General features: G+C 47.3%; 2 protein-coding genes across 2 annotated transcripts; one reads left to right on the top strand and one right to left on the bottom strand.

The window, feature by feature from the left end:
* Nucleotides 1-117: 117 nt before the first annotated feature.
* PADG_05214 (uncharacterized protein) lies at nucleotides 118-9,164 on the top strand (the record flags this gene model as incomplete). The annotated part of the gene is made up of 14 exons (XM_010762339.1): nucleotides 118-1,069; nucleotides 1,166-1,319; nucleotides 1,378-3,763; nucleotides 3,902-4,303; nucleotides 4,434-4,595; nucleotides 4,682-4,832; nucleotides 4,905-5,500; nucleotides 5,570-5,673; nucleotides 5,736-5,935; nucleotides 6,003-6,566; nucleotides 6,633-6,684; nucleotides 6,755-8,844; nucleotides 8,939-8,995; nucleotides 9,082-9,164. 14 exons carry the CDS (start codon nucleotides 118-120, stop codon nucleotides 9,162-9,164), a joined length of 7,953 nt encoding a protein of 2,650 aa, XP_010760641.1.
* A 1,204-nt stretch (nucleotides 9,165-10,368) lies between these two features.
* Nucleotides 10,369-12,108, bottom strand: PADG_05213 (uncharacterized protein; the record flags this gene model as incomplete). Its single annotated transcript, XM_010762338.1, has 9 exons — nucleotides 10,369-10,713; nucleotides 10,771-10,900; nucleotides 10,964-11,029; nucleotides 11,098-11,152; nucleotides 11,207-11,343; nucleotides 11,407-11,578; nucleotides 11,648-11,675; nucleotides 11,735-11,956; nucleotides 12,001-12,108. 9 exons carry the CDS (start codon nucleotides 12,106-12,108, stop codon nucleotides 10,369-10,371), a joined length of 1,263 nt encoding a protein of 420 aa, XP_010760640.1.
* Nucleotides 12,109-12,426: the final 318 nt, after the last annotated feature.

Here is a 12,426-nt window from a genome sequence, read left to right as displayed (position 1 = left end):
CCCCCCCCCCCCCCCCCCCCCCCCCCCCCCCCCCCCCCCCCCCCAAATTAATAATATTACTTCCAACGCTTGTCACTCCCGCCCGTCTGCCTGAACCTCTGGGTGGGAAAAAATGTCATGGCAGCTTCCCCGCTAGATAGCTCTAGCACCCCACGCCCACGCCCTCGTCCTACCGCTGCTGCGGCTGCTGTCACCACTACAACAACAACAACTGCTGCTGCTGCTGCTGCTGCTTCCATAGCTCTTCAACAAGCTCCTCCAGGCTCCAGGAGCGTTCCCATGGAAGATACATATCCCCAGTTTTCTACCCGGAAACGTCCTCGTCTTGACAGTGGCGACCATTTAAACGAGCCTATCCCCATGTCTGCCCCCTCCCAAAGCACTGCCGTTGTTGGTGCCAGTGACAGCCTTGTTACTTCTACCACTACCACCACCACGACTACTACTGCTACTACTACTACTACTACTACTACTACTACTACTTCTGCAGCTGTGGCCGGCAACGCAACGAATCCTGCTCTCGTGCCCAGCCCCAAATCACCCGGTTCTCAACGTGCCTGCAGCAGAGTTACTATCAATGTGAAGTCCCCCCTTTTGCCCAGTGGCTCCCCGTCTTCTCATGTCACCGCAGAAACCACAATACCTGGGCGCAGTGTCCTTTTGCCGCGAGATACCGCTTTGCCGGAGCAACAGCAACAGCAACAGCAACAGCAACAGCAACAACACCCTCTACAACGACAAGGGCAAGGACTGCAGCAAGAACATGATGGAGAAGTACAGACGCAACACCCAAAATCTCCGGATATAGCACCGCATACGCCCGCTGCTATATCTATAACCTCGTCGCCGTCCCACAGCCCTGAGATTGAGGTCGCGGAGGTGGAAGATATGGATCAGGACCCTAGCACGTCAAACTGGAGATCTTTAGAAGATGCCCTCAGGGCCCCCGAAGAACCTGACCTTGTGCGCATGCATGACCACGTCTCGTTGGCCGACTCTTTCCCACGATTCCGTCGTGATTGTGATGTGCGGGAAGCTGTGGAGGAGATCTCAAGTTTTGTTGAGAGGGGTACGTACTTCCGCGGTTTATTTATTTATTTATTTATTTATTTATTTATTTAGTTTTAAACGGGGTGTCGGTTTACTAATAGGTCTCTCTACACAGGTCATCCTCACGATGCAGCAATCTTTGTGTCAGTTAAGAACTGGCTTGAACTCTGCTCGAATAACCTAAATCAGATTACTTATGCTACGGTCGCCGACGATCAGGATCTATGGGAGGAGGTGCCGTTGCTAATGGAAGGCCTTTTGCGGCGGCAGTGAGTAGTACCACCCGCGTTGCACCTTGAATCATTCAAGCTAACACAAAACCACCAGGATCGATTTTCAACCGGACGAAGGACAGGGGCCCTGGAAATGCTTGGAGGAGTTCTCCGTGGCATTTGGCCGGCTTGCCATCCATATGATCCGCCTTGATATCCCAACGCTGCAACTTCATCCAAAGGACGCAGCCTCCCCGCCAAACTTGCTTTCAAAGACATACCTTCCCGCCTTGGGATGGTTGCTACAGATGCACACGATTCCATTTTACAAGACCATTGAGCGGATCTATGGTGTTGAGGTTGTTAACTTGGTGTCTAGCATTAACGATCAACTTACTCCAGGTCCCGTAAATGCGGTGAGGCACCTCTCCGATTTTGCGCAATTGCTTCTCAAGACACTGCAGCAGTGGCCGCAGTATTCTTCTACCTTCATCGCCCTGCTGACTATCGCCCACAACATTATCGATTCCGGATTGGAGCGGAGGAGGCATTGTGCGGACGACGACCTGGTTTCCACGGCGGAACTTGCTGATGCAATCGATGCGGCATATTTGTTTTTCCGCTCTATTGATGTGGAGTATCAGTCTTATATTTCGAAAAAGTCCTCGTGGGTTACTAATGAGAGCAGCGAATCGGTGCTTCGCTTCATTGGGTTTTCGTATCATAATATTGCCGTGTTAAATCATCAGTTGGCATTGCAAATGTCGCGGGATCTAGGTGTTGATGTTCCTGAAAACGCGAAACCGGAAGAGTATCCTGCAATCATCCATTTAGGTTGGAAATTTCAAGTTTTGAAGAGACATATCACTGAGGGTCGAATGGAGCTCCGAGTCTATGGCATGGAAACAATGCAGACGGATCTCGTTGCGGTCTGGCGGCAGCATATCCAGGGTAACCCCGCTGGTATCAGTTATCCCATCATCCAGTATCTTGTCAAATTCCTGAGGGATAACAAGATCGTGGAATATATTGTCGGTGTGGATTCGCACCCTCAGTTGATTAGTCGGAGTGGAAATGTTGTAGGTTTCCTTGTTGTCACAGCCACATATACTGATAACGACACGGACATCATCTGGAACACTGTAACGCAAAGTCAAGACCCTAGAACCGTGGCGGAGGTGCTGGGGATGCTCACCCGGACATTTTCGATGCATCAATCCGGATCGAACGCTTTGACGTACATTTGTACTAAACTAATCGAACTACCTTTAAACCGCTTCGATACGAGGGTGCTTGAGTACACCGACTGCCTATTCAATAACCTGAGGGAAAAACACGCGGAGAGAATGCGTCATCACGGCTTTGGCCAGCCACATGCAAACATCGTCCCACACCGCTTATGTGTCCGTTTGATTCGCGAGGCGGCGTCCATTCGGGAGTTCTCCGTTGAGCAGCAAACCAGCATACAAAAGTTTGCTAGCAAACAGCTTTCCAATTTACTATCTGTGGGTCTGGACGACAATGATAAAATGGCAATGTACAAAGAGTGTATCGATGATATTTCCGAAATGAACGAATTCGCTGTTGGCAGCATTCAGGCCCTGAACGCCCTGTTGTCCCCTTACGACATCCAAGATATACGACGGCTGGCGCTCGACTTTGACTTTACGCGGTTAATAGTCACGGAATTGGCACATGCGTTCGACACTACCTCGCCAGACACGGACTTCTCAGATCCCACCGTACGAAACTGTCTGCGTCCGCGTATTCAGCTATTACATCGCATCATCGACAAAGTCCCTGAAACAATCACCCCAGAGCTAAGCGAAATTCTCTGGAACCACGTCTTCATGTCCAAACCCATTGGCGACTGTGGTCGCAGTCTGGCATGGGAAACGCTACCCAAAGTAACATCCCGCTCCACAAAACGCAACACCTTCCTCGAACGCTATCTAAACGTTTACCTCCCCCGCATTGCGCCGGAAGACTACACAGTAGACATCCTTGCCTTCGCCGAACAAGCTATCACTTATGAAATGCGCTTTGACCCACCCCCCATCGCCCACGAACACGAAATTATCACTATCCCTGGAATGGATCGTATTTGGCACTTCATCCTCACAGCTCTGCCAGGCACGATTGAAAATAGAGCTACCAACTTTGCTATTGAGGTCTATCTTGACCATGGGCTCATTCGACGTGCGCCACGGTCTGCGGCAGAGGCTACACATGTTGCCCTTGTCGAGCGCTGTGTCAGCCAACTCACGGACGCGGCGGCGAAGTGTAAAGCGTTCACCGACGGGTCTACGAGTGGTAGTGAAGATGAGCCTATGGTTATTGTACCGTCGGACGGGGAGGTGCGTGCTGAAGAGTTAAGATTTACACGGTCGTTACTGTTTCTGCGTCAGTTGTTACAGGGCTTAAGAACACGGCCGCAGTATACACCGTTGCAAGTTAGCCCGTCAGAATTACTTCTGAAAGCCGACAACGACGAAAATGGCGTCCGTGATGGTCATGGCGATGGTGTTGGTGACGGTATCCCTGTCGTTGAGGCTGACACAGACGCAGAAGACGCCGATGCCGACGCTGATCCCAACCCCGATGAGGAAGAAGTAGTTCTCGACGACGCAGCCGGGAAGCTCGTCAAACTCTCCTATCAAGCCTTCACCGGGCACTCGCAGACGCGCATCCGCATCATAGAGCTCAGCGACCTAACCACAGGCGCGCAGCTGGCGGAGAAGTTATCGCGGTTGACAGGGTTCAAGAGCTTTTCCAGCTTTAGCTGTGGGAGGCGGTTGGATTTGGCGGCTTGTGGTGACAGGACGATTAGAGAGTTGAAGCTTGTTGGGTCCGGGTTGTTGATGGTTAGAAAGAATCCGGATGGGGATGATGGTGGTAGTGTTGATGGTAGTCCTAGTGCTGGTGGTGGTGGTGGTACGGGGGCAAGGAGGCAGTCACTGACGTTGGTGGATTCGGAGGTTTTGAAGCATTTTGATGAATTGTATGATTTGCTGGGCCTGGAGGAGAAGTTGTCGAAGGAGGTATGTTATTTTGACAAAAACCTGCTCCCAATCCCTCCCCTTCTCTTTTGATATGAGACAGGAATACCGAATTCCCCGATACTAATATATATATAACTTTTTTTTTTAAAAATTTTTTTCCATTCCTCAGATATACGACTTCTTGGTTGTCTTCCCCCCTCAGCAGCGGGTTCGAGATTTTGTTAGATCCAAGAACATAGCGGAACCAGAGATGTTTCCGTTAGAGAAGCCATACAAACTCCTCTACTCTATAAACGCTCTTATTGCCTGTATTAGAGAAGATATTTTAGAGGTATGTGTGAACATGAAGGATTTATAGCTGATTATATGCTATTGCGAGAGTTCAATTGGTTGTTAACAACTTTTTGCCGTGTCTAGACAAACCCAGATCAAGAGTTTATATCTCACAGCATCCAAAACTTGGTTGCATTCCTTACCCGACCGCAGATGTCTGATAGTTTAAAAGACAATCCGTTGAAGTTTTCTTTTGCATGCAATTTCGTGGAATGTCTCCTTCTAGCTTTGACAGGTAAAAGCCACACAATCCCTTCCCCACATCTTACTTGAGGAACCATCCTCCTAACTAACGCAACAAATATAGCCAAACCATTGCCCGAAGACTCCGAGCAGTATTTCTCCAATCCCTCAGCCCTCGCCAATCGACTTCTCTCCATCATATCCCTCGGCCGCGACCTTTCATCCACAAAACTCCCCGAGATCTCCATCCAAAGATTAATCTCAAATTCCTTCGCCGTTATCATCGAAGCTTCCATTCATGACAGCCGTGTCTGGGACGCAGTGGAACAAACCATGCAAATAAAGGATCTCATCTACGCCCTCCTCCTAGCTGAACCTCGCCAAGGCATCCGCAAGGGAGTTGCCGAAATTATCTTTTCCACTTGCGGCACTCACCCGTCGCAGAAGCGGGCGTGGTGGAAGGGGAATCAAACGAAAGAGGAGGTTGCGGTTTCTCGTAAACTCCCCACTGCCACGACGATACATATTGTGGCAACGCTGTGGAAAGATATTTCGGGGCTGTTCCCTGATACGCTGCGGTTTGCGAAGTCGTCACAGGAATTTTTTGAGGTTGCTCTTGTGGTTTTTCAGACGGTTGCGAATTTGTCGCCGGGAGATTTAATTTTTGGAGAGTACTTGAGGGTTTGGGGAGATATATTGCTTACGCATCGCACGCATGAAGTTCGTCCTGAATACATATACTTTACTAGTGAACCCATGTTTTCTTTAAATTACTGACTCATCTGTTAGTTTGTCGGTCGAGAGCCTGTTGACTATGTCGTCCTGGGATTTACACACCTGTTGAAAATGTGTTTGGAGCTGGCGCATGCCACGATCAGCTCCGTGGATACGAGGTAAGATAACAGCTCCAACTGTCACGTACAAATATGTGGCCGCATGCTAACTGCAGAAGTAGTAATCTTATGGAAGATTTGTTCACGACCTACCTATTTCCCGACCTCTCAGAAATCTCCGAGACGGAGCCAATTCAGCCAAACGTTCCCGTCATGCACACTGCCACCAGACAGGAATTGTATAACATTCTTTTACGTTTGTGTGAAGATCAATCGAATTGTGAAAAAATGCTGACATTGCTTGCTGATGTAATTCCACATGGTATGATCTTACCTCTCTGCCTCTACCCAGGCATGCAATGACAACGCTTATGCTTATTGATTTGCAGATTACACGTACGAACCAAACTGGGTGTTCGATCGACATAAAACAATCCGCTCTCCAGAAGGTTATGCCGGCTTGAAGAATTTGTCCAACACTTGCTATCTGAACTCCCTATTTACTCAGTTATTCATGAACCTCGATTTTCGCAAGTTCATGATCGAGGTACATGTTGCTGACGTGGACTCCACACAAAAACTACTTGCGGAAACGAAAAAGGTGTTTGCCTACATGCAAAATACATGGCAGAAAAGCGTCGATACACAGGCGGCAGTTGATACCATCCGGACCTATGACAATGAGCCTATAGATATCAATGTTCAGATGGACGTGGATGAGTTCTACAATTTGCTGTTTGATCGATGGGAGAGCCAGATCCTGTCATCGGAGGACAAGAAGCTCTTCAGGTCCTTTTATGGTGGCCAGCTTGTTCAGCAGATTAAGTCGAAGGAGTGTCCACATATTTCGGAGCGGCTTGAGCCGTTTTCTGCAATACAGTGTGATATCAAGGGTAAGGCTGGACTTGAGGATAGTTTGCGTGCTTACGTTGAGGGGGAGGTGATGCAGGGAGGTAAGTTGTATTGGGGCTCTTTGGGAAAAATCTTTTCTGAAGAACACAACGCTGAGTGATTTGCAGATAATAAGTACTCATGCACTTCGTGTGGGCGTCATGTCGATGCTGTTAAGAGGTGAGCTTTTTTGTTTCCTTCAGCCCATGTGGGGAAGCTTTCGCGGATGTTGATTCTTACGAATATATAGGGCTTGTTTGAAAGACCTCCCGGATAACTTGATATTCCATCTCAAGCGTTTCGACTTTGATGTCATATCCATGATACGCAGCAAGATTAACGATGAATTCCAATTCCCAGAACGCCTTGATATGACTCCATACACAGTTGATTATCTAAGTAACCCAGGAACTCCGATTTCGCCAGATGTCTTCGAGCTGGTTGGTGTTCTCGTGCACAGTGGCACTGCCGAGTCTGGACACTATTATTCGTATATCAGGGAGCGCCCCACCGCCGCTGATACCAGTGCTTCTTGGGTTGAATTCAATGACTCGGACGTGAGCAGGTTTGATCCTGCTAAGATACCCGACCAGTGTTTTGGAGGTATGAACGAGCCCATTCACGGCACGTCTTTAGGCCAGGTTCGGTTTAATAAAGTGTGGAATGCCTACATGCTGTTTTACCAGCGGGTTTCTAGTATGGAGAAGGCCAAGTCTGTCTATGCTGCATCGCTCGGGGATTCACCTGTCAGTGTTCCACTCCCTTTGGAGCTTGGAAATCACATTGCCATGGAGAATGAACTTTTCATTCGGACCTACTGCCTTCTAGACCCTTACCATGCATACTTCGTCCGCTCTCTACTGGAACAAACGAGGAAATTCTCTGCTATTGGGGAAAGGGGGTTCAATAAGATACGCAAAGCGGCCATCTTTATCGCACTGGATAATTTGGACCAGATTATCTCGAGGTCGAAAGAGTTACCAGAATTAGAAAATATAATCATCGAACTGGGGCGGAATGTCACCGAAAACACCAAGGGGGCTATGGCAGTCCTTCGCTGGACTGTTGTTCGTCCCTTGGGTATTCGAGATCTTCTGCTAAAGAGCCCCAATAACGTTGTTCGTGATGGGTTCTGTCGACTTTTAGTTACCGCTCTCGAACGGCTGCAGGAGCCACTAGTCGAAGAAACTCTTGAGAATGACGAATTGGTCCGCTATGAAAACGACTATACGACTATGGTCGATGCTGTTGTTGATACTCTCGATCAGCTGTGGGGTTGCCTTCATATATACTCGCGGGCTTGGGATGACTATTTTGAGCTGCTCCTCGGCCTTGCTAACCTTGGTCCTTACCCTGTTCAAGTCATGCTCGATCATGGCTTCCTGCTCAAGTGCTTGGAAATTGTCTGGCTGGATAGAGAGGACAACAAGCGACTGAAACGGCAATATGGCAGTTATGTCCGGCTTGTTGAAAAGGGGCGCAAATATTCGCACTTCAAGCTTGTGGAGGTGCTTTATGTCCTGATGACTCATATCGATTTTGCACTGGCACCTTCGCCAGACAATCAGCCTCGAGATTGCGTTATGGGTAAATATTCACTCACCAGGTCGGAAGGGGAGCTGGTTCGACCGATCGGGAGGAACAGAGATCTAATTCTTTTGAAGAAAATTCTCGAGCAACAGGCGAATCCACCAGTATCCAGGAAGATAGTGAGCGTCTTTCTAGCTGCTGATCCTGAATGTGGTCTGACGGAAAGCATCTGCAAGGTCCTCGAGGAAGGCCTGCGAGTATCCCCTGCGTACCTATGCGTTCCTTTCCTGGAAGCAACGTTAGTTTTCTGCCAAATGTCCTCAGATATCGACCAGATAACCAATCTGATCGACTACGTGTCCAAGGGCGTGGAGTCCATCAACGATAGTGGAGGGCGTGAACATCTCGCCTTTTTCCAATCACTGATAAACCTTCAAAATGATAAGATGTCTAAGGATGAGTTTTGGTTCTGGAGTGCAGTGGTCGACCGGATACCTGACTGGGCGCCCACGCTTCTTCATTACCCCGAGAGAAGCGTGCGGAATAACACGTTTGATTTCTTGCGACAGCTCCTCTTTTCAAAAGAGTATGAGGAAATTGGCGACGAGTTCAGGCAGTTCTACAAGAAGATCGGTAAGGATCTGACGCAGGCGTGTGTAGAGAAGTTGCGAAGAACGTATCTCTCAACAGATGCTCAGCCGGCGGAAGTCCGGTCGATGGAGACGATTGCTCTCGTCATTACCCATTGTATAGACGTGTATTATGACGAGAATGACACAGAGGATATGGAGTTTGTTCAGCAAGCTACAGGTATGTTTTACATTTCAAGCACGTTCTCACTATTTTGGCCCTCTACAGCTCTACAAAGGATCGCTGTGACCTAACTTTCCTTCCTCAATTCTAGCTGTAATCTCTGCTCTGGAGCAGTTATCCGTCGAACTCCCGGATGAAATGGCGTCTGGTAAGCAAACGCCCCGCCCCCTTTTTTTTTTAATGTCTTCGTCTGCTCTTTTATTTCCTTTCTAACCACCTCCCATCACTTTTCAGATTCTGACTTCCCTTCAGATGGTTGGGATGAAAATTCGATGATGGGGAGCGATTCCGATATTGGCCTGACCGGGTCGCCATAAAAAAATAAAATAAATAAATAAACATCAACTGGCGTTCATGGTTGGCGGACAGGAGAGGAGGTAAAGGAAGCCTACATAGTTTTTTCCTACCTCTATTTCTCTTTCCAAGACGATTCAAATGATGTTCAATGCTTGAGCATTATTTTTACGATACAAATGTTGTTCAATGCTTGCGCATTATTTTTGTTTCAATATTTTTTGATTCTTTTGTCAATTTTGTTCTTTTTCCTTAACGAACTCTGAATGACTCCAACCTCATGCTTCATCTTCCAATTTGCTGCATTTGTATGGCGTTGTTTCCTTCTAAACCCTTAACTTTTTAGAGAGCAAGGCAGGGCCAGGTTAAGTGCTTGATATTCAACCTTTTGTAAAACTCATTTTACCACCGCGCTTTTTGCGATATTGTGGATTTTTCTTTTTCTTCTTTCTTCCCACGGAGGGAAATCTTGGGCTTTCAAGGTCTTGTTCTGACGTAGAATTAAAATCACAATAACTATGGAATGCAGGAGCAAATAGCTGGCTGATTAACAATGAGAATCTACCCTTCACCTTATCAAATCCAAAGAATTACCTTTGAAACTCTTAGGCAAACTCTGCTCAAACCCTCCTCAAGGGTCGTCTATTGAGACTTGAAAAAGCAAGTGGATAGATTTGCAGTTGTTCTCTATTATAACTACACCTCTTTCAGCTGGTTGCTACCAGATTATATCAAGCGCTCGTGAGTGGAGATAGCTTCGTCAATTGGATGTCACTCAAGTTCCAGACATCGGGAGCTCCTTCGTAGCCACTGACTACATACTATTCCCTCCATCGACAGGGACTAAGCACACCGGCAAGCAATTAAAAAAACCTGTTTCTGGTTGACAGCCTGAGTTCTAGCATCTAGTATCCACTCAGGGCCCTAGGCGGAGAAACTACCCATTGACCGACTCGATCGTCCCCGTAGCTCTGAAGATAGAAGTATCTAAGCATGCCCTAGCATGCCCTATATAGAAACAAGGGGGGTATAGGAGTTGATACAAGGCAACATGATCATGAGAACTCCCAGCCCGTAAAAAGACGTTTGCAGATTACGCAGAACATAACCTTTTGTCAAAAGCGTTTAACGGCATGTTCCTGTTTCCTTTAAATTCGACCGTTCCTTTGCCCCTTCTCCATCCACAGAGTGAAGTGGTTCACAACATAATCTCTAAGCATAGTTTTATTAAGAAACATTATAGGTTGTGGTAACATGAATCTCCGCCGGTTCTCTCAACTCGTGATTAACAGTCTCGACACTGCCCGTCGAGATCACGTACTCATTGTTCTTCGAATTTGGATCAAATCCCTGCACCATCCTTTCCTCGCTGCTGTTATCCATCGTCGTCAGTCCCATTGCAATACGAATCCTATTTTGCTTTTCCTTCCGCTCAATTCGTGTAAGCTGGTGGCTGCCGTCGTGACTGGTTGATCTGGTGTTTTTGCTCGACGAGCCTGTCGTTGCGAGTCGAAGGCTCTTTGAAAACAGTGGCTTCAGGACAGGTATGTTGACGGCTATTGTTGCGACGAACTATGGAGAGGAAATGAGTTAGAGCGTTGCGAGGGTTCATCGCAAGGACCACCTTACAGTTTCTCGAACGGACCAAATGGTTGCAATGTTGATGAATCGAACGTCCCTTAGGCATAGAATGCAGCGAACGATAGCAGCGATGATGATGAAAATTCCAGTGCATAGCCATGCTCCGAAGAGAACTTTCCTATAATAGAATAAATATGTGTCCTGTTTGTACATGCATCAAGCGAACTGTCTGCTTTCATACCGGCGCATTGGAATTTTCACTTTCCATAGCAAGGGAAGAGGGATGTAAATGATCATGACATCGGTCCTTCGATAGCATTAGACCTGGCAAAAACAATTATATCCTTCGTCCAGAACTTTTGAAAGTAAACTTACGACACATTTGTCACCACTAGTGCCAGGTAGTTCGGGATGTTTAAAGCGCAAGAATCTTGTCAGGTGTGTTAGCAGTCTCATCTAAGAAGCATGCTTCCGACTGACTTACCACCAGGATAAGGGTAAATCTGCCACACTTTTTGTATCGGGTGGCAATGGGTTAGAATGACCATAAGTGTTGCGATGTAGGCCAGGGTGCAGATTAGTCCAGTTATTCTAACTGCACGTTGCTGGCTAAGGTTCAGACTGATTGCATAGCTTGTTAGCGGAGAACGTAGAATATTCATAGCAGAATAGCTAGTTACTAACGTGAGTCTTTTGTACAGAAACAACATGCAGGATTTCAGGCACCAGATCAATGTGACATAAAGGCACCAGCCCGCAAGGAGACATTTGGTTCCAATAACTATTCGTCTTTTCTCCTCCTCAGTGAGCTTGAGGGCAATCTCATCATTCATTCCTGTAGTCGTACCATATCGACCTGGAAAAACTTTTCGTTAGAACGAATAACTCATCAAGTGGTACAAAAGTTACAGGTTTCAATCCCTACCGATTAATTCAAGCATGGATGTTTGCGCCTGAAGGATTGATCAATTCGTCTCTTTAACATAGGATGCCATGATCAGGGGTATCATACCGCCCAGAATATAATTGCGAGGACAGCGAAGTAATCGTCCCCGTCCCAGTTTCGCCTGACACGCCAGCAGCGATAGTATATCCTTACGGATATAATGAGCACTGCAACAGCACACTCCGACCATGCCTCCACCTTGAAAGGCGTCACTGCCATCTTCGAGATTGGGTAAGCAGAGGTGAACCCAAAGAACGAAATGAAGGCATTTGTAGATAGTTCGAAATTCTAGTTTAACGGGGGAAGCATCTAGTTGATAGAGGGAATATAACCCTTAAAAGGCCCATCATGGACTCGGAGCAGTATTTCATAGCGAGCTCGAGGCGTGTATTGCCATGCGAAAAAACACATGGTCTTCTGTGGCGGCGAGAGGCAGCCATTTCGAAATCGTAACAGGCGTCTCATTGATTGTGAAATCTTCTAGTTAACGTTAGTTAGATATAGAGGTCAAGTTCCACCAACTCCGCCCGGAAAGTTCCCAAAAAGAATGGGGCCAACCTTATTTCATAAACCCCGCGCCGTTCCAACCTGCAAGGCTTTAGCCTGATGAGCTCCAGAAGTGCACCAATAACACCTAGATAAAAAACATACGGTATCATGCAATGTGATACGCCATGCTCAATATTCTCCAGTGATGGGCAGCGCTAGACCATCTATTGTGACTTAAGTGAGTACTTGGGCGGATTTCATATCAGACG

The sequence above is a fragment of the Paracoccidioides brasiliensis genome, assembly GCF_000150735.1.
Source record: "Paracoccidioides brasiliensis Pb18 unplaced genomic scaffold supercont2.6, whole genome shotgun sequence".
Classification (NCBI taxonomy): Eukaryota; Fungi; Ascomycota; class Eurotiomycetes; order Onygenales; family Ajellomycetaceae; genus Paracoccidioides; species Paracoccidioides brasiliensis.
The sequence above is the reverse complement of the archived record's forward strand: the minus strand, read 5'-3'. Positions and strand labels throughout refer to the sequence as shown.